Here is a 22,868-nt window from a genome sequence, read left to right on the forward strand (position 1 = left end):
AAAATTATTTCAGTGGGAAGGGTGTTTAGTGAACGCAGAGTTTCACAGTAACAAATCCTCCTTTCTTGAAGGACTCATCCTGAACCTAAGCTGCACAGTTTTGCTACAAATAAGGTTCCATTGAAGATGACCTCACGATGCCAAATTACAAAACTTGTGGGAGCCAGCTTATACAAACATATTAGATCTCTGACAACTTGAGATAGTAGAATTATTGGTTACAGATTATAAGTCTGATTAAAGCCATTAAAAAGTATTATAAATATTTCTAAAAAAGAAAAGATATTACTCAGAAATACTGGAAAATTTGGGAAAAAATAAAAAATCTCAGGGGTTTCCGTGGTGGCGCAGTGGTTGAGAATTTGCTTGCCAATGCAGGGGACATGGGTTCGAGCCCTGGTCCAGGAAGATCTCACATGCCGTGGAGCAGCTAAGCCCGTGTGCCACAAATACTGAGCCTGCGTGCCTAGAGCCCGTGCTCCTCAACAAGAGAAGCCACCGCAATGAGAAGCCCACGCACCGCAACAAAGAGTAGTCCCTGCTTGCCACAACTAGATAAAAGCCCACACGTAGCAACAAAGACCCAAAGCAGCCAAAAATAAAATAAGTTAATTAAAAAAAAAAAAATCTCGGTGGGGGTTAAAATAACAGATTGGGCACAGCTGAATGGAGAATTTTGCTAAATTGGACCACAATGTAACATAGAATTATAATTAGGTGGAAAATGTGTTAAGCGTAAAGAGATGGAAAAATACCTCTAAATTGGCCTTGAGAGAGTAGACAATTTGAAGAGATTATAAATGACTTAGAATTTTCCAAATTGATGAAATATATGAAGATTCAAATTCAGGAAGCATAAGTCCCAAAGTGGGGAGGTAAAAATAAATCCACACCTAGAAAAATAATTATAAAACTGCAGAATAAAGCCCACCACGTACACACACAAAAGGGCTTCAATGAAATATGCCTGTTATTAGTGATTTCTTTGTCACAGTTTGCATGATTTTAATTTTTATCTTTATACTTTGATGTGTTTTGGCACCAGGCACATATTTTTTTTTAGAGTCATAGAAACAAATATGTATTTTAAGAAAATAAAATTGTCAGCAGACAATTACAGTTATGTTGTAGGAAATAACACTCATGAAATTGTTTATTCTACTTTGTGGAATGGCCTTATGGTAGCTTTTATACCAGTTTTTTATTTTATTCAGTTGTATAAAACAAATTCATATTAACTTTTCAACCCTTCATTCATCAAACATGTAGGATACAAAACAGATAAACAGTTATGCTTTATCTAGAGACTTTTTTCTTTAACTTTCTGTTTGTGTTTGTTTCTGACTAAAGGATTGGCTACAAGATAGACCATCAAATAGAGAAATGTAAGTAAGCCTTTTCTCATCGTTAGTGTGAAAAGTATCATAGGTATTGAATGTTGTTTTTTTCCTGCTCTTTGCATCATCTTTTTTAACACTTCTTGAAATTATTGCTGATTATTTATTTTGTGATCTCCTGTCTTTACATAGAAGAGATTAGGGAATCATTTATTATAAGTTAATGTATATATTTTAATTTATGATTTTATATAGTTACATTAGTCATATTATAACCACAACTCAAATAAAATTTTCATTATAATGATACAGTTATGATTTTATTATTTAGTCCTGTTTCCAACTTGCTTTTGAATAAACTTGTTCAACAACTTAGTTTGACACTTTAGCTAATAATTTCTCTGCCCATCGTTCTAATCAACAAGGCTTTCTTCTGCTTTTGGGAAGCACTTTGATAATTAGAGCAGTAATACACAGTGTACATTAGAAAGCCTGCATACAGGAAGCTCCACGAGAAAGCTGATGTGATAATCCAGAACCAAAAGTAGAAACAAAAGGCAATCTTACAAGTAGTCATCCCCAGAAAGTGAAAATTTTCAGTACAGATTAAACATAACGATAAAGAAGAATCAAAGATAATCTCTGTTTTCCAGCCTCGAAATTAGTATTTTAGGATTCCAAAGGACATTAAAAAAGAGTAATTAAAAAAGTAATCTTGTTTTGACACCCATTTGATACTAGAAGCATGGTAAAGTTACTCTCCAATGTGAACTGCTTGAGAAGGGAGGCCAATTTGAGGGAATTTATCATATATTATATAGTGTTTTCCCTATTTCCTTCTCTGTATCAGAAATAGATGTGAATATATGGAGAAGAGAATAAACCAGGTGCTATGTGGGTATGCAGTTGTTCAAATTGTGGAGGTATCCTGGCCCTGAATGGCATTTGGAAAATCTATTTATAATCAGACCTCTTCAGAGAATAATGTCTTTTATAAGTAGAACTGTAGGATGGAAATGCAGAATCAGTACTTAAAGTTGATGTTAATTCGGCTAACAAGAGAACTTTGAGTTACAGAATGCTGACCCATAGAAGTACCCAGAAAGGTGGAGTTGGTCAGTACTCTTTGGATGTGCTAACAGTGGTTTATCAGCAGTAGACAAAGGGCTGATGCTAGGGTCAAAGTATTTCCTATAGGAAATATTGATGTTACTAAGGTGAAAGCCAACGGGAAATATTAGGATCAGATAGAATGTAAGAGCTAGAAAGAGATTACCAATGTCTCCTGCTCAAGTGGTTCTTTCTAGATCTAGTCCTTCTAGTCCTGAGCAAGGCCACATAACTGTATAATGGGAGAGCTAAGCTTCTAATCTATTTTTCTTGATTCCCATTCCCCTTTCCTTTCCACTACACTTGTCTCTAATTTGCACTGGAATCTTTGGGATTAATAGAACCTACACTTGGTACCAGTATATGTTGTTATAAATAAACATATTCACATTGGAAAAAAATTTTTTTCAACATTAGCAATTGAATTTTGCAAAATGATATACAATTGCTGTTCTCTCTGTTCTTTGCCCATCAGTTCTGTTGAAGTATTTTTAGAATCCTGCAAAGTCATTTCAAGGCATTATTAAAGTACTGGAATGAATCTCCACAAATAGAGGAGTCATGGAATATTTTACTGTATTAGTACTGAACCTTCAGTTTGGCATCAAACTACTAGTAATATTTATGTAGGCATAAATTGGAAGTAAAAGTTGTTGATAAAGTATATGCATATGGATTTATACATATCCGTGTATGAATTTGGTACAAGCTTAAGGGAAGTGGCAAATATTCAAACAAAAGTGAATCTGAATCTCAGAATTCCTTTAATAATGTTATATTAAATAACAGTAACTTCATAAAATAAAAAATTTTGTGGTAGCCAAAACTAATTTTAAGTTACTAAAATTGTAACTTATATTTTTTGTTGTTTCTTTAGGCCATCTGAAGAAGGAACGTTGAATGGTGAGTCTGTGTGGTAGATTTAATGCGAAAAACTGAGGATTGTATATGATATACTTTAGCAAATACTACATTGTCCTAAGGAAGAAATTTTAGACTTCATATTTGAAAAAGCCAAGGTAGTAGAAAGTTCTCCCTTCAGCTTGTTTCTCTTCATTATAAGTGTTTCACAAATACAAGAACTCACCGTGTGAATGATGATCGTTTTACAAAAGTCTCCCCACTCCCCTTTATCCTTGCTACCCAGGTTGCTTCTTCCCTTATATTCCGTGTGTTAGTGAATGGTACTTTTTCAGTCAGCTAAGTGAAACCTGAGCAGGAGGTATTCTTGACCCCCTTGACCTTGCACTCACAAAGCCCTCTTCCTCTGAGATATCCTTCAACCTTTCTTCAACCAGGAGACATTTGGTACCCCTCCTCTACAGTCCTGTATTGTGTGCATGTGTGAGAACACACATACACATGCACACACATACACACATACACACACACACACTATATTTTATACTTCTCACACAATGATACAACTGTTAACTAGCTTTCTTCTTCTGCAAGACGATAGGTTCTTTTTCATTTATATTCTAGAAACTTAACACGTAGCAGGTTCAATTTATTCTCCTGGTTCAATTTATTCTCCATCTTTCTCAGTACAGTTAAAAAGTGAAGTCCTCGGGAGTTCCCTGGTGGCCTAGTGGTTAGGATTCCAGGATTTCACTGCCATGGCCCCAGGTTCAATCCCTGTTTGGGGAACTGAGATCCTGCAAACTGCGCGGCGTGGCCAAAAAATAAAAAAGTGAAGTCCTGAGCTTCCCTGGTGGTGCAGTGGTTGAGAGTCCGCCTGCCGATGGCAGGGGACAAGAGTTCGTGTCCCGGTCCGGGAAGATCCCACATGCCGTGGAGCGGCTGGGCCCGTGAGCCATGGCTGCTGGGCCTGCGCGTCTGGAGCCTGTGCTCCGCAGCGGGAGAGGCCACAACAGTGAGAGGCCTGCGTACTGCAAAAAAAAAAAAAAAAAAGTGAAGTCCTCACAGAAACTAACACAACATTGTAAATCAACTATACCTCAATAAAAAAATTTAAAAAAGTAAAGTCCTCAGATATACTTAGAGATGGAAGAGGGGCTTTTTTGTTATTTTATATCTTCTCATGGTCAACCCATTAAAATGGTTACAGGGCTACAGCCCCACACCCCAAAGGTCTGACACTTTTCTTTTTGAGTAGGGAATAAGGGAAGAATGCAGTTTATAACAGGAGAGTGTGAACCATCATGTGCTTTTTCCCTTCCAGGTGTCATACTACACAGTTAACCACTAATCTGGCATAATGAAGTAGGGTAATAAAGCACATGATGGACATAATTTATTACTTGTTTTTTTCTGTTTTTGTGAACAGAGCTTACATGAAGGAAACTTGGGATGATTAAATGAGAATGCTTGAACAAAAATTTATGCTGCATTAGTACCTTTAAAAGGGTCTCATTTGTTTATTTACCATTTTAGGTCTTGCTTCTCCATTTAAACCAGTTATGGATACAAATTACTATTACTCAGGTTAGTAATAGTAAATATTAAAAACAAAATTTAGTAGTTCTTTGAGCTTTTAGGGATTTCATTATTTCTCTCTCATTTTTATGCAGCTGTGGAAAGAAATAACTTGATGAGATTATCCCAGAGCATTCCATTTACACCTGTGCCTCCAAGAGGTAAATCCAAAAAGTAAAGAAATAAGAGGGAAAATAAACCCTTAATTAACATGTGGTTTTAACTGTAATATAGAACATGGGTGGTGACAGAAAGAGGAAGGATCACATTAAGAATTGTTAATTTCATATAAATTTTAATCAGTCTGATTACTACAAGATTCAGGTATGTTTAAACTGAAGGAAGCATCAGAAGTATTGATTTTCTCTCTTTCTGGCATATCGGAAGCAGTGGTGTATTTTAATTCAGAAAAGCTCTTGATCCGTAGTTTAGCAATGAAAGCATTAATAAATTGATATCACAGGGTTTGTGGAACAGATCTAACCTCCTGTTAAAAAGTTTAGAAGTGTTTAGACGTCTAATTGCTTTCTAAAAGTTTTTCTCGAAAATGTTCATGATTTCAAAAATGCTTATTATTACCAAATACAGGTGAATTTAGAGATATTAGATCCTTGGTTTCTGAGTATTTCTTGCCCTTAAACTTCTTTATAAAACTACAACTTGGTCCATCTCGTATTCTATTCCTCACTTAATCTTAACCAAAGATACCTGCCAATTTCTACCTTGTGATTTTCAGAGTCATACTTTGACCTTAAAATATGTCTATTCATGTTGCAGGTGAGCCTGTCACAGTGTATCGCTTGGAAGAGAGTTCTCCCAACATACTGAATAACAGCATGTCTTCGTGGTCACAGCTAGGCCTCTGTGCCAAAATAGAGTTTTTAAGTAAAGAGGAGATGGGAGGAGGTTTACGAAGAGCTGTCAAAGTACAGTGTACTTGGTCAGAACATGATATCCTCAAATCAGGACATCTTTATATTATCAAATCTTTTCTTCCTGAGGTGGTTAATACATGGTCAAGTATTTATAAAGAAGATACAGTTCTGCATCTTTGTCTTAGAGTAAGTGCTAGTGAATGCATACAGTGAAGCATTATTTGAGCTTCATGTTTTCACTTCTAAAGTATGATAAATCAAGTAATCTTAATTTCAGTGTTGAATGAGGGTTTCTTTTTTCTGTTCTGTAGGAAATTCAACAACAGAGAGCAGCACAAAAGCTCACATTTGCCTTCAACCAAATGAAACCCAAATCCATACCATATTCTCCAAGGTAAATCTCTTAAAATTTTTGAGATCTTTTAGTGTTATGTGGATAGCATTCTCTTTTGACCTTCATTATTGATGCTATTTCATTATTTACCCATTTTAAAGATGGATTAGAATTTTATTAAGAAAACTACTAGTATAGGATAAAATGACTAAATTGAGCAGGAACCTTTCTGAGGGCACTGAACTTGAGTTGAAAAATGAGAATAAGTGTAGGTGGTTGCAGAGCTGAAAGAATTATATATGGCATAGATTGTGTATTGGTTAAGATTAAATCAATAAAAATTGTCATTCGGTTGTTTATCATAAAAAAAAACTATTAGTAATATCTATAACTGTTTTTCATAAGGTTCCTTGAAGTTTTCCTGCTGTATTGCCATTCAGCAGGACAGTGGTTCGCTGTGGAAGAATGTATGACTGGAGAATTTAGAAAATACAACAACAATAATGGTGATGAGATTATTCCAACAAATACACTGGAAGAGATCATGCTAGCCTTTAGCCATTGGACTTATGAATATACAAGAGGGGAGTTACTGGTACTTGATTTACAAGGTAAATTTATTAAAATATTGCTAAAAGGGAATTATGCATTAGGTTCTCATCTATTCATGTGTTATGAGCAATATACAGAAATCTGCTAATTTATGGATAGGTAAAATCTTAGGTCAGCAGAAGCTGTTAAAAAAGCAAGTCAATAACAGCCATAGTATATAGCTGTCAGGGCCCTGAAGAGTGAGATGCTATCTTAATTGTTATTTAGGTAATACAGATGTTTTAATAAGCAAAATCATGTGAAATCCCCTATTCCACTCATAGATCTGTAGCCTTAATTTCTTTAAAAGTATAAAGACCATTTCTTTAAAACAATAACAACTATCTGTATTGTTCCTGGTGTTTATGTTATCTATTACTGTGAACTAAACTACCTAATAGTGGATTAAAACAACCATTTTGCTTGCTTACACTTCTTTGGTTAAGGAATTTGGGGATGGCTCATCTCTACTGTCCCCTTGGAGGGTTTGAATGGCTGGAGACTAGTTTGGACAGCTTGACTGGAGCCAAATGTCTTAGGTCTCTGTTCAAGACAGCTGAATTCCTCAGTTCACCACAAAGTGATTTTTCCACATGGCTGGGTAGCTTGGACTTTTTGTAGCATGGTAGTTTCAGGTAATTAGACTTCTTACATGACAGCTGGCTTCCTCCAGAGAGAAAGCAGAAACTCTTAGGTTAGGACCAGAATGGGCCCATATCCCTTCTGCCACATTTTACCGGTCAAGGTAAGTTATAAGGACAGCTCAGATTTAAGAGGTAGAGAATAGATTCAAGCACTTGGAAGGTAGAGCAGCATGTATACAAGGAGGGGAAAACTGAGCATAGCCATCTTTGTAGACAGATTCCTTCATACATGTAAAAGGGAGAAAAAAAAGAAATTATGACTAGGAGAGAGCAGTGATTTGCTTAGAGTAATATTTATGCAGCTTCACAGCAGGGTCAAAGAAAAATGAAATTGAGCAAATTGCCAGCTCTGCCTGGATGGCACTTTCACATTATAGGTTCCATTTTTTTTTTGCCCCTAAAGAGCAGCTTTAATTTCAAATGTCAACAAAGACCAGATTTCCAATCACATAAAAACAATTGTTTAGAATATTTATCACTTGATGACTTCTTTCATTATATAGATACTCCCAAATATAAACAATTTGTTGAAAAGCAAACAGTTGGTATTGATTTTCAATACCAACTCAAGAAAGAAAATCTTTGTAAAAATAGCTATCCTTTTTTCAGTAAATTCATCATTTTACATAAATGATTAAGTGATATATATAGTGAAATTTCTGATGTATATTATTAGACGGGCTAGTCCATCTTCAAATATGCCTAGGAAGTGAGGCCAAACTGTTAATTAAAAGATGGCAGTTATTTTTAACAAGCAGAGTAATAGTGATGTTCTCTACAAAATTAATGTGTTCATGGAGCCATTTTTTTCATAGAAATATTTTAGACAGTTACTACAAACAAGTTAAACAATATAGAAATATAAAGAACAAAATGTTCCCATCTTTACTGTTCCTCTACCTTTGTGAAGACAAATTACAAATTTTTAAACTTACTTTTAATCATTTTGTGTTGTGATTTTCCTTCAGCTGGGATCATGCTATATATATGTATGTGTGTGTGTGTATTTCACTTTTTTTTTTTTCTACCTAATAATACATGATGGCCATCTTCTGGATCATTATTGATAAATCTGAGGCATTCCTTTTAACAGCTGTAGTATGGAGGCATAGCATGATTTACATCCTCTATTATGAGACAGTCATCCTATTTTTAGTTTTAGAGATGAGTACAATTTCAATAGCAACGGCCAGGTTACTTTTCCAAAAGGTTATGTGAATTCATACTCAGCACTGTGAGCACTCATCACTGCGCCCATTTCTTCGCCATCTCTTCATTACTGAATATTTACTTAATTTTTGCCAATCTGAGTAGAAATTAGACTCATGTTTTAATTCTAGCTTTTCCTATTGTGAAATTCTACCCGTTTTATTAGGTTTCATTCTAATGGGTTAAATATTTTATGATTATTCAAATATCAGTAGTTGTTCTTTATACGAATGAATAGATGAGACTGAAAAGATTTAACCACACTTTTAACACCTCTGGAGAGGGCTGGAGGTGAAGGAAGATGTTCACAATCTTACTCTTTATGTAATCTAAATCTTTTGCAAGAAAATGTAATTAGCCTGTGATTTTAAAAAATCCAAAAGACTTGTAAAATGACTTATAGATCATGCCTTCATGTACCTAATTGTTCTTCGCTAACTAAGGTGAAACAAGGGCAAATTGTAAATAAGGAGATATTTACTTCCAGCTTGGCCTTGTTGCATCAGAAACTGGTGTCACCAGGAGATTACATGCCTACCTACCTATTCTGACATTTAACTGTTGTTCATGTCAAAGGAACTGTGTTTGTTCCTAGTGCAATGTTGAGGTCATAAGTCAAGTTATGAAATATCAAGAGTGAAAAACCTATCCTCTTTTGAATAATTTAACATCATGTAATGGTTGATGATGCTATAGAATCTCTTGTGACTTTTTATTATACTTATGTATTTATATCAATTATATAATAAAATTGTCTTTTTAATATATACATATAAAGGTGTGGGTGAAAATTTGACTGACCCATCTGTGATAAAGGCAGAAGAAAAGAGGTAATAAGTTTTAATAATTTCATTAAGACATTTTTGTAATTTCAAATTCTACATTTCTATTTTCATTAACTGACTTTTTCTTTTAACTACCAATTCCACAGATCCTGTGATATGGTTTTTGGCCCAGCAAACCTAGGAGAAGATGCAATAAAAAACTTCAGAGCAAAACATCACTGTAATTCTTGCTGTAGAAAGCTTAAACTTCCAGGTAAGCATTTTCTTAATCAGTATAATATATAAATTGTTAGCAAAGTTAATTACTACAGAACTTCATAAGGCCAGAAGCATAAATACATATTTTTGGTTATAAGTGGATCTGTGCTTTCATTTGTTACTTATAAAAACACAAAGTCCATTCACTTAATACATATTTATTATGTGTCTGCTGGATGCCAGGAATTGTGTTAGATATTAACAATGCACAGTGAACAAGACAAACATGGTCCCTGCACTCGGTGGAGTTTAGCCAGGTCTTGGATACTGACAAGATTAACAGAGAATTATAGGACTATCATAAATGCCAAGCAGAAAAAATAGAACAGGTAAGCAGATCACCTAACACAAACTTAGAAGTCAGGGAATGCTACCTGGGGAACTAACAGATTTGCCTAAAACTGAAGGATGAATAGACTTTCAAGTTAGCCTGGAAAAGAGTTGGGAAAAGAGTATTCTGTGAAACTGGAAGAGGAACTGAAGATACAGTCTCTCACGATAGTAACTTCATCTTATATTCGAAGAATTACAAGTTATTATTGAATCATAAGTTGTATCACAAACCAGTTGTTCTCACCCTTTGGTGTGTGTCAGAATCCCCTGTGGAACTTTTTCAAAATTACAGGTGCCTGGCACTCATCCTTGAGCTGTATTTTTAAAAGTCCCTCTCATTATGACCAATAATATAGTAGTAGTTAAGAGCTTGGACCTGGGAGCCAGACTCCAGGGCCTCAGAGAATACCTACATCATAGAGGTTTGTTGTTTTTTGTTTGTTTGAGGATTAAATTAGTTGGTATTTGTGACGTACTTAGAACAGTGACAGGCACATAGTAAGCATGTTAATACTACTATCTGTAAATTTTTAAAAATTGTTCATTATTAATAGATACAGAAATTATTTATTTTTGTATATTGACCTTGTATTCTGTGTTCTTGCTAAACTCACTTCTAGGAGGTTTTTGTTTGTTTGGTTCTTGTTTATTGTTTGTAAATTCCTTGGAATTTTCTGGGTAGACAATAGAGACAGTTTTATTACTTCCTTTCCAATCTGTATGCCTTTTATTTCTTTTTCTTGACTTTTTGTAATGGCAAGGAATTCAAGTACAATGTTGAATAGGAGTAGTGAGAGTAGACTAATCTTCCATGCCTCATTTCTTGAAGACACTTATCCTAAATGTTCACTGAATTTGTCAGATGTCTTTTCTGCATCTATTTGTATGATCATTTGGTTTTTCTTCAACTGGTTAGTATTACATCGAATTACATTGATTGACTTTTTAAACGTTGAGCCAGTCTTGTATTCCGAGGACAAACTCCACTTTGTCATGGTATATTTTTATATATATATATATATATATATATATATATATATATATATATTATTATATATAATATTATTTATTATATATATATTTTTGTTGTTGTTGTTGTGCTGGGTCTTTGTTGTGGCAGGCAGGCTTCTTAGTTGCAGCTCACGGGCTCCTTAGTTTTGGCATGTGAACTCTTAGTTGCAGCATGCATGTGGGATCTAGTTCCCTGACCAGGGATTGAACCCGGATCCCCTGCATTGGGAGTGCAGAGTCTTCACCACTGCGCCACCAGGGAAGTCCCTGTCACGGTATATTATCTTTTTTATGTGTTGTTGGGTTCAATTTTCTAATATTTGTTGATGATTTTTATATCTATGTTCATGAAGAATATTGGTCTATGGGGTTTTTTTCCTTGTACTGTCTTTGTCTTGTTTGGTGTCAGGATAATACTGACCTTAAAAATAAGTTTTAAGTGTTTATACCTCTTTTGTTTTGGGGAATAGATTGTATAGAATTGATATTATCCCAACTTCAAATGTTTGATAGAATTGTCTAGCAAAACCATCTCAGTCTGAAGTTTTGTCAGATGCTTTTTAATTTTTAGTTTTTTAAAATAGATGTCAGTTTCTTGAGTGAGTTTTAGTAGTTTGTGTCTTTCGGGGAATTGGTCCATTTTATTTTTTTTTTCCACTTTCATTGAGAAATAATTGATATACATATCTATAAGTTTAGAGTGGATAGCATGATGGTTTGATTTACATATATTGTGAAATGATTACCACACTAGATTAAGCTAACATCCATCTTCTTGTATAGATAGAATAAAAAGAAAGAAAAAAAATGTTTTTCCTCACGATAACTCTTAGTATTTACTCTTAACAGCTTTCCTGTATATCGTACAACAGTGTTAGCTGTAGTCACCATGTTGTACATTACGTCCGTAGTACTTATTTATCTTATAACTGGAAGTTTGTACTTTTTTTTTTTTTTTTGCGGTACGTGGGCCTCTAACTGTTGTGGCCTCTCCCGTTGCGGAGCACAGGCTCCGGACGCGCAGGCTCAGCAGCCATGGCTCATGGGCCCAGCCACTCTGTGGCATGTGGGATCTTCCCAGACCAGGGCACGAACCTGTGTCCCCTGCATCAGCAGGCGGACTCTCAACCACTGCGCCACCAGGGAAGCCCGGAAATTTGTACCTTTTGACCACCTTCCTCCAGTTCTCCCTCCCCTCACCCCTCTACCTCTGGTAACCACAAGTCATCTGTTTCTGTGAGTTAGTTTGTTTTTTTAGGTTCCATGTATAAGTGAGATCATACAATATTTGTCTTCATTTTATTTAAATTGTCAAACTTATGGACATAGAGTCAATGATACCATCATCTTATTTTTTTTTGTCTGTGGGGGGGTCTGTGGTGAATCCCATCTTTCATTAGGGTAATTTGTGCTTTTTGTTTTTTTGGTCAGTGTGGCTAAGGTGTGTCAGTTTTATTGATACTTTCAAAGAACCACTTTTTGTTTTCATTGTTTTACTCTATTTTCTGTTGTCAGTTTCATTGATTTATTCTCTGTTATTTCCATGTTTCTGATTGCTTTGGGTTTAGTTTGTTTTTTCTCTAGTTTGTTAGGGTAAAAATTTAAAATATTCATTTGAGACTTTTTCTCTAACAAAACATTTTAGTGCTGTAAATTTTCGTCTAAGCATTGTGTTAGCTGCATCCCACAAATTTTGGTATTTAAAAAAATTTTTTTTGGTATGTTTTAGTTTTATTTTTTAAATATTTCTTATTTCCTTTGAGATTTCTTCTTTGACCTATGGATTAATTACAGGTGTCTTTTTTGTTTGTTTATTTTTGGCTGCATTGGGTCTTCATTGCTATGCACGGGCTTTCTCTAGTTGCGGCGAGTGGGGGCTACTCTAAATTGCGGTGTGCGGGCTTCTCATTGTGGTGGCTTCTCTTGTAGAGCAGGGGCTCTAGGTGCGCGGGCTTCAGTAGGTGCAGTACGCAGGCTCAGTAGTTGTAGCTCACAGGCTCTAGAGCGCAGATTCAGCAGTGGTGGTACACGGGCTTAGTTGCTCTGCGGCCTGTGGGATCTTCTCAGACCAGGGCTCAAACCCATGTCCCTTGCATTGTCAGGTGGATTCTTAACCACTGGGCCACCAGGGAAGTCCCAATGAAGGAAAGTTTTTTGATAGTGTTGTTCTGGTTTTTAATATCCTTGCTGATTTTCTGTCTATTCTATTTATTACTTAGAAGAAAGGTCTCTAAGTATAATTGTTGATTTATCTGCTTTGCTTTCAGTTCTATCAATTTTTCCTGCATGTATTTTGAAGCTTTGCTCTTAGATACATACAGATTTACAGTTGTTATGACTTCTTGGTGATTTAATTTTTATTAAATTAATGCCATGGTAATTCTCCTTGTTCTAAAGTCTGCTTTGTCTGATATTAACATAGCTTGTGATTAGTGGTTTCATCAGGTATCTTTTCTCATTCTTTTTACCTGTATATATTAATTCTATTTAAAGTGGTTTTCTTGTAGACAGCGTATAGTTAGTTCCTAGGTTTGTGTTTTAAAATCTAACCATTTCCATCTTATAATAGCTGTTTTAGACCCTTTACATTTAATGTAATTATTGATATGGTTAGATTTTGATTTGCTGTTTTATTGTTTTCTGTTTGATGTCTCTGGTTTGGTTTTTTTGTTGTTTTCTCCCCCACACACCCCACAGCCCTCGCTCTGTTTTAGTATTCTGTTTTATCTTTATGTTTAGTTCTTTTAGTGGTTGATCTTAGTTCCCCTTACCTAAGAATGTATTTCGCTTTCATTCCTGAAGGGTATTTTCACTGGATCTAGAATTTTAGCTTGACATTTCTTTCTTTCAGCACTTAAAAAATGTTCTGCTGTCTTCTAGCCTCTGTTATTTATGATGAAAACTCCAGTCATTTGAATTGTTCTTCCCTTATACATAATGTATCATTATAATCTATCTTCTTTCAAGATTTATTCTTTATCTTTGGTTTTGAGCAGTTTGATTCTGTGGTTATGTTAACTGTAGTTAGCAGTTATGTCTAGTTGTAGCTTTCTCTGAGTTTATCCTGTTTCAGTTTTACTAAGCTTCTTGAATTTGCCAATTTATGACTTTTATCACATTTGGGGAGTTTTTAGCTCTTAGTTCATCAAATATTTGTCCGCATCAATCTCTTCTCTTTCTGGACTCTCATAAAAAGAATGTTAGACCTTTTGATATTGTCACCCAGGAACTTGTGGCTCTGATTACTTCCTTAAAAATTAATTTTTTTCTTTAGTTCAGATTGGATAATTTCTATTGATCTACACACAAATTCACTGACTCCTCATTCTTTATTTCTTCATTCTGCTATTAAGCTCATACACTGAATTTTTTATTTCAGTTATATTTTTCAGTACTATAATTTCCTGTTGGTCTTTTTATACTGATTATTTCTCTGCTGAAAACTTACTTTTCCTTTCATTTCAAGTCTGTTTGTCCTGCGTCATGGAGTATGGTTCTAGTAGTTTAAAGTCTTTTAATTATTCTACCATCTGAGTAACCTTGGGATTGGATTCTCTTGGTTTTCTTTGAGAATCTTTTGAAAGATTCTTTTTCTTTCAAGAATTTTTCTTTGAGAATCTTTGAGAATTCAAAGATTTTCTTTGAGAATCTTTGAAATGTTCCTGTTTGTTGTATCTCTAGTAATTTTAGAATGTGTCCTGGATATTTTGAATATTATGTTATAAGATTTTGAGAATCTTTGAGAATCTTTGAAATGTTCCTGTTTGTTGTATCTCTAGTAATTTTAGAATGTGTCCTGGATATTTTGAATATTATAAGATTTTTGAGGTCTTATTAAAAATCCTCTATAGAGAATTTTGAATTTTGAATCCTTGAGATTTTTGGTGTTAGTAGGCAATCAACTCAGTTAAATTCAGTTCACAAGTCCCAGTCTGTTTTCTGTGTGGCTGTCCCTCTACTGTCAGTTTAGTTTTTAAAGGCTTTGCATTATTAACCAGGTCTCTTTCACATGTGTGTCAAACAAGGGCAAGTCTGGGACACAAGTGAAGGTCTGCACCATAGTTTAGTTCTCAAAGCCTATGCTATGCCGTCTTTCCATATATGTGCCACTCAAGCCTGAGTCTGGGATTTCATACATAAATTTAGGGTATCTCTCTCTCCATTTTCCTCCTCTCCATGATTTCTTCTAAACTTTGTGACTCCTGGGGGCCTCTTCTTTCCTTTTTTTTTTTTTGGTACACTGACTAGAAAGCCAGGATTTTGGCATCCCTGTGCTGTCACACACATTCTGCAATTAGGTCTGTTTCTGGTGCTGAAAATAATACTTTTTGGATCATAGAGGTACATATTCTCAGTTCTTCTGGTCAGAGAGAAGGGTTTTCTCTTGGAGTTGTAGGTTCTTGCCCAACTGCCACCACTGTAGGAATGCCTCTTCATGACCAGGGCTTAGGTAAAGGGCAGAAGAGCAAAAAGAATAATTAAAAAGAGGGAATTCCCCTCAACATTTTCCATCCCACAGGGTCCTCCTTCCTTATCCTGTGGCCAGAAGGTCTTGGAGCTTTTTGTGTCCATGCTCACTGTATGTTTCTATGATTGAGCTATTTTCAAGTCTAAGCCCAGAAATAAGAGATGGGAAAAAAACAGGAAGCTCACCACCATATAAATCGTTCTTCAAGTTCTGATTTCCTTCTCCTATATGTCTGCTGTTACTTTTCAGAAATCTGAGATAGTTGCTTTATGTATCATGTTTTTACTTGTAATCAGTTTTTATTTGTAATCAGTGAGAGAGAGAGGATGAAATATGCTTAGTCCATTTAAGCCAGAAGTAGAACACACAATGATGAATTTAACAGGCAGCCCAGATATAATTTTTATTTGGTTTTGATACAATGCAATATTTAATAGCATATCTGTTTTTTAAATTGTCATTTAAAGGATTTTACAGCTTGGAAGGGACCTTAAAAGCAACCCAGTCCAAGTCCATCGTTTTACAGAACATAAAATAAGAGTTTACATGATTTGCCCATGGTTACACCATTAGTTAACAGCATTATAATTGTGTTTGAATTATAATTGTGTTTCTGTCCATTGTTCTTTGTGTACACTTCAGCTACAAATTAATTTGCATTCCCTAAGGCCTTACTGGCAAAGTCTTGAATTTAAAGTTTATCAAAAATTGTTCATACTGGGGCTTCCCTTGTCACGCAGTGGTTGAGAGTCCGCCTGCCGATGCAGGGGACACGGGTTCGTGCCCCAGTCCGGGAAGATCCCACATGCTGCAGAGCGGCTGGGCCCGTGAGCCATGGCCGCTGAGCCTGCGCGTCCGGAGCCTGTGCTCCGCAACAGGAGAGGCCACAACAGTGAGAGGCCCGCATATCGAAAAAAAAAATTGTTCATACTGTAGCAAATATGTATTTGGATCATTGAATATAGACTATTACTGAAATTAAAATTAACAGTTCATATTCTGAGTGTTCTATTTTACATGGAGATAAAAGTATAAGGGTATATACACGACTATGGTTTGTTTATAAAGTATAAATTTGATACTACTGCATTGTTTTCCAGTTCTGCAACCATTGTCATATATGTCTATTACTCCCTGAGTTCATCCTATCCCATAGCTATAAAGGCAGTCTACATCCTGATAGTACCAAATTTAATTGAAGACTAACTTCTTTCCTGAGCTCCTGTTTCTATATTGAGTTTCCTACATTGCTACTTGAATTACTTTTAAGTAACACTTTCACTCCAGAACTCTTGACTTTCATTTTCCACCCCTACCCACGAAATTCTGCTTCCCTGTCTCATTAATGGTTACCCAGTTGCTCAGGCTCAAAACCTAAAAGCTAGCCAGTTCCTTTGTTCTCTTACTTTCTGTTTGTTTGGTTTTTTTTTTGCGGTACATGGGCCTCTCACTGTCACAGTCTCTCCCGCCGCGGAGCACAGGCTCCGGACGCGCAGGCCCAGCGGCCACAGCTCACGGGCCCAGCCACTCCGCGGCACATGGGATCCTCCCGGACCGGGGCGTGAACCCACGCCCCCTGCATCGGCAGGCGGACTCTCAACCACTGCGCCACCAGGGAAGCCCTGTTCTCTTACTTTTCATAACCAATCTGTCAAATTCTGTCTGCTCAAATTCTGAAATCTCCCTAGAATTTATCAATTTCTCTTCATCATCATTGCCACCATTTTGTTTCCTGGATTCTTACCAGTAGCCCTCTAACATGACTTCATGTGACGATTGGAATGGTCATTTTAAACAAATTTGATTACATTCCTCCCTTAAGACTTCTTAATACCTTCCAGTGGGTTTTCACCGTAATCTATACTTAGTTTGCAAACCATGAATCAGAGGTCAGCAAACTTTTCTGTAAAAGGCAAACAAAGGAAGTATACATTTTAGGCTTTGTGGGCCATATGGCCTGTGTCACAGCTACCCAACTCTCTCATTGTAGTACAAAAACAGCCATAGACAATCTGTAAACAAATTTCTATGGTTGCATTCCAGTAAAACTATTTACAAAAACAAGTAGGCCAGATTTGGCGCACAGGCTGTAGTTTGACAACTGCTGACCGTTAATGATTGTTTGACCTCATTTTCTCTTAGTCTTTCCCTCATTCACTACATGCAAGCCATGCTGCTTCTTGCCATTCTTGGAACACACCAAGTCCATTTCCTTTTTGCAGTCTGCAGTTAACTTTCTCTGCATAGAGTACTCTTCCTGGGACTTTGATAGGTCATTTCTTAGTATTCAGGTCTTATATGTTACCTCCTGTGGCTTTTCTAAAAGAAAAGAATCACCTCATACCGTCTCCCACCTGACCCTCATCACACTATTTTCTTCAAAGCACTTGCTACTACTTATAATTGTCATTTTTCTATTTGTTTTTCTTCACCTACAAGAATATAAGCTCCATGAGAACAGGGACCTTACCTGCCTTGTTCACTGCTGCATTTCTACACTTACATGAGTTACTGACTCATGGTCGGAGTGTAATAATTATTTGTTGAATGATTTCATTTTTATGTGTATAAATTTTGTGACTTTTGAATTTATAACAACCTTGTAGAAAATAGATCTGGCATGTTTAGAGGGAAATTGATTTAGAAAATGTTCTTAATTTTTTGTTTCTAAGCGATACTCTTTTTTTCTTTTTTTGTTGGGGGTCATGAATATAGATCTGAAGAGGAATGACTATACACCTGACAAAATTATATTTCCTCAGGATGAGCCTTCTGATTTGACTCTTCAGCCTGGAAATTCCACCAAAGAATCAGAATCAACTAATTCTATTCGTCTGATGTTATAATATTACTGAATCATTGGTTTTGCCTACATCTCACAAAAATGTTACTGTCACTTTTCATTTAGGAGGGAACTGTTTGGTAATAAAGAAAAGCGTGTGCTAATTGAATATGCTGAACTGGCACATTTAAAAGGTCAATATTCTTTTGACCTGATTAAATTAGTCGGGAACTCCCTATACAATACAGCTGGCAGCTGTTAAATTTTAAAGGTAAAGAAAAATTAGTATTTATAACTTTTTAAAGGGCTCTTTTTAACAGAGGATTTCATTTGACTTTGTTCTGATGAGGGTAATACCCTCTCTTCATGTGGTGCAATACCATTAACCAAAGTTAGGTGTCCGTGCAGATTTATTGGCAGCTGGTTTACTGCCATTCAGCTAGCAAAATGAAGAAATCACCCAGTCTTTTGGTTAAATGGCAGTCAGGTGTCTTCCTCAGTGTGTTTCAGTGTGTTCAGTGATGATGTCACTAGTGCCCAGCTAGATGCTTGTTTCCCATCTCATGGGAAAGGAGATGGCTTGTTACAATTCTAGATCTACAGGGATATAGAAAGCCCAAGCAGAAAACCATTTTCTAAGAGGGACCTTATGAATCAGGGTTAGGCTCCTATTTAAAAGGTAGAGCCAGTTTTTTCGTTAAATAGAGCCCAAATTGTGCAAAGTATTAGTGTGTTTTTTTTTTTTTAAAACATTGTTAAGTAGAAGAAAGCCATGGTAGACTGGTATAACCTAAATATATCAAAGGAGAAACTTAACTCACTGTCCAAGAGAAGTTACCCTGTGAGAAAAGTTAAAGTGCTTTTTTCTTATCTATATCTACTATAGTTACAACTTGGAAGTTACATACTTCTCAAAAGATTTTATTGACCAGTATATCAAATCAGAATGTAAACATGAATTCTTGCATATATTTAAAATTGTGTAGGAACATCTGAACATGAATATTGTTTGTGGTACTTAAGAAATTGAATTGGATTATCATTTTGTGATGTTGGGAGATTGCAATGCAACTTTATGCCAATAAAATGTAATTTAACTGCCCCAGATATTGTTGAATATTCAACAACAAGAAAAGCTTTCAATCCGTCTGAAGTACTGTGCTTTGACTATTTTTCTTTCTTTTTTTTTCCCCTAGGTACTAATTTTAATTTTTATTTGGGAGGGAGCAGTGTAAATCTTATTTGTATTCAGTAGTGTATCTCATAGATACAGACAAGGGAAAAAGAGATAAGCTGTTCAAATAGTGTTTAATATTGATGGGGGGGGAGAAAGAAAAAATGTATTAAAGATATTATACTATATACATTTTGTATGTCATTAAATCTTTAAAAGAAATTAAATAAATTTATTCTTGTTTAAAGATGTTTTACTGAGTATAATCATTCTGAAAAATTAATATTTTCACTGTTAATTTTTTTTCAGAATATCAGGTTCTTTTCAAATGAACCAATTGTATGCCTGTGCATTTTGATCTCCTGTCCTGTACAGTGTTTAAAGTGATCTTGATTTCCTACTGTGTTTTTAGTTATTTATTTTTGGATCTGTTTCTTGTTATGTCAGAAAAGAGGGATATGAATTGTCTACTGATATTTAATATTTTGTTGATTATTTTCACATGATAATAATAGTAGTTGAGGGCTTCCCTGGTGGCTCAGTGGTTAAGAATCTGCCTGCCAATGCAACGGACGTGGGTTCAAGCCCTGGTCCGGGAAGTTCCCACATGCCGCGGAGCAACGAAGCCCGTGAGCTGCAACTACTGAGCCTGCACTCTAGAGCCCGCGAGCCACAACTACGGACGCCCGCATGCCTAGAGCCCGTGCTCTGCAACAAGAGAAGCCACCGCAATGAGAAGCCCGCACACCACAATGAAGGGTAGCCCCCGCTCGCCGCAACTGGAGAAAGCACGCACACAGCAAGGAAGACTAAACGCAGCCAAAAATAAATAAAATTAATTAATTTAAAAACAAATAATAATAATAGTAGTTAAACACTTATTTAGTACTTAATATGTGTCATGTACTATTCTAAGTACTTTACATACATTAACCCTTTTAATCCTTTATGAAATAGGTGTTATTATCTGTGATGCTGATTAGAAGATCACAGCATTAGGTAAAGTAACTTTCCTCAGATTCTTATACTTAGTAAGTAGCAGCACTAGAATTTGCACACAGGCAGATAGGCTTTTTTGTTTGTTTGTTTTTTTATTCTGTAAGTTCTTATTAGTCATCAATTTTATAGACATCAGTGTATACATGTCAATCCCAATCGCCCAATTCAGCACACCATGATCCGCACCCCACCACGGTTTTCCCCCGTTGATGTCCGTACGTTTGTTCTCTACATCTGTGTCTCAACTTGTGCCCTGCAAACTGGTTCATCCATACCATTTTTCTAGCTTCCACATACATGCGTTAATATATGATATTTGTTTTTCTCTTTCTGACTTACTTCACTCTGTGTGAAAATCCCTAGATCCATCCACGTTGCAACAAATGACTCAATTTCATTCTTTTTTATGGCTGAGTAATATTCCATTGTATATAGGTACCACATCTTCTTTATCCATTCATCTGTCGATGGGCATTTAGGTTGCTTCCATGACCTAGCTATTGTAAATAGTGCTGCAATGAACATTGGGGTGTATGTGTCTTTTTGATCTATGGTTTTCTCTAGGTATATGCCCAGTAGTGGGATTGCTGGATCATATGGTAATTCTATTTTTAGTTTTTTAAGGAACCTCCATACTGTTCTCCCTAGTGGCTGTATGAATTTACATTCCCACCATGAGTGCAAGAGGGTTCCCTTTTCTCCACACCCTCTCCAGCATTTGTTGTTTGTAGATTTTCTGATGATAGCCATTCTAACTGCTGTGAGGTGATACCTCATTGTAGTTTTGATTTGCATTCCTCTAATAATCAGTGATGTTGAGCAGCTTTTCATGTGCTTCTTGGCCATCTGTATGTCTTCTTTGGAGAAATGTGTATTTATGTCTTCTGCCCATTTTTGGATTGGGTTGTTCGTTTCTTTAATATGGAGCTGCATGTGCTATTTATATATTTTGGAGATTAATCCTTTGTCCGTTGATTCGTTTGCAAATATTTTCTCCCATTCTGAGGGTTGTCTTTTCATCTTGTTTATAGTTTCCTTTGCTGTGCAAAAGCTTTTAAGTTTCATTAGGTCCCATTTGTTTATTCTTGGTTTTATTTCCATTACTCTAGGAGGTGGATCAAAAAAGATCTTGCTGTGATTTATGTCAAAGAGTGTTCTTCCTATGTTTTCCTCTAAGAGTTTTAGAGTGTTTGGTGTTACATTTAGGTCTCGAATCCATTTTGAGTTTACTTTTGTGTTTGGTGTTAGGGAGTATTCTAGTTTCATTCTTTTACATGTAGCTGTCCAGTTGTCCCAGCACCACTTATTGAAGAGACTGTCTTTTCTCCATTGTATATCCTTGCCTCCATTTTCATAGATTAGTTGACCATAAGTGTGTTTATCTCTGGGCTTTCTATCTTGTTCCATTGATCTATGTTTCTGTTTATGTGCCAGTACAATATTGTCTTGATTACTATAGCTTTGTAGTATAGTCTGAAGTCAGGGAGTCCGATTCCTCCAGCTCCATTTTTTTCCCTGAACACTGCTGTGACTATTCAGGGTATTTTATGTCTCCATACAAATTTTAAGATGATTTGTTCTAGTTCCATAAAAAATGCCATTAGTAATTTCATAGGAATTGCATTGAATCTGTAGATTGCTTTGGGTAGTGTAGTCATTTTCACAATATTGATTCTTCCAATCCAAGAACATGGTGTATCTCTCCATCTGTTGGTATCATCTTTAATTTCTTTCATCAGTGTCTTATAGTTTTCTGCATACAGGTCTTTTGTTTCCCTAGGTAGGTTTATTCCTAGATATTTTATTCTTTTTGTTGCAATGGTAAATGGGAGTGTTTCCATAATTTCTCTTTCAGATTTTTCATCATTAGTGTATAGGAATGCAAGAGATTTCTGTGCATTAATTTTGTATCCTGCAACTTTACCAAATTCATTGATTAGCTCTAGTAGTTTTCTGGTGGCATTTTTAGGATTCTCTATGTATAGTATCATGCCATCTGCAAACAGTGACAGTTTTACTTCTTTTCCAATTTGTATTCCTTTTATTTCTTTTTCTTCTCTGATTGCCATGGCTAGGACTTCCAAAACTATGTTGAATAATAGTGGTGAGTGTGGACATCCTTGTCTCGTTCCTGATCTGAGAGGAAATGCTTTCAGGTTTTCACCATTGAGAATGATGTTTGCTATGGGTTTGTCCTATATGGCCTTCATTATGTTGAGGTAGGTTCCCTCTATGCCCACTTTCTGGAGAGTTTTTATCATAAATGGGTGTTGAATTTTTCAAAAGCTTTTTCTGCATCAATTGAGATGACCATATGGTTTTTATTCAACTTGTTAATATGGTGTATCACATTGATTGATTTGCCTATATTGAATCCTTGCATCCCTGGGATAAATCCCACTTGATCATGGTGTATGATCCTTTTAATGTGTTGTTGGATTCTGTTTGCTAGTATTTTGCTGAGGATTTTTGCATGTATATTCATCAGTGATATTGGTCTGTAATTTTCTTTTTTTGTA

The 22,868-nt window shown here is 35.8% G+C and overlaps 1 protein-coding gene across 4 annotated transcripts in view; it reads left to right on the top strand.

Moving 5' to 3' along the window:
- The window catches only part of TRPM7 (transient receptor potential cation channel subfamily M member 7), a 120,825-nt gene extending 101,228 nt beyond the window's left edge, over positions 1-19,597 (top strand). For 2 of the 4 annotated variants that reach the window (XM_004281278.4, XM_033408417.2), the window contains 10 exons: positions 1,351-1,385; positions 3,325-3,350; positions 4,845-4,895; positions 4,982-5,047; positions 5,664-5,947; positions 6,073-6,155; positions 6,501-6,706; positions 9,318-9,369; positions 9,471-9,577; positions 18,110-19,597. In XM_004281278.4, coding sequence (XP_004281326.1) covers positions 1,351-1,385; positions 3,325-3,350; positions 4,845-4,895; positions 4,982-5,047; positions 5,664-5,947; positions 6,073-6,155; positions 6,501-6,706; positions 9,318-9,369; positions 9,471-9,577; positions 18,110-18,240 — 1,041 coding nt within the window. In that variant the 3' untranslated portion in view covers positions 18,241-19,597. Of the gene's footprint in view, positions 1-1,350; positions 1,386-3,324; positions 3,351-4,844; positions 4,896-4,981; positions 5,048-5,663; positions 5,948-6,072; positions 6,156-6,500; positions 6,707-9,317; positions 9,370-9,470; positions 9,578-18,109 lie in introns of those variants that run through there. The other 2 variants (XM_033408416.2, XM_033408418.2) reach the window with 2 other exon arrangements.
- The last annotated feature ends 3,271 nt before the right edge of the window (positions 19,598-22,868 follow it).

Source organism: Orcinus orca, chromosome 2 (genome assembly GCF_937001465.1).
Source record: "Orcinus orca chromosome 2, mOrcOrc1.1, whole genome shotgun sequence".
Classification (NCBI taxonomy): Eukaryota; Metazoa; Chordata; class Mammalia; order Artiodactyla; family Delphinidae; genus Orcinus; species Orcinus orca.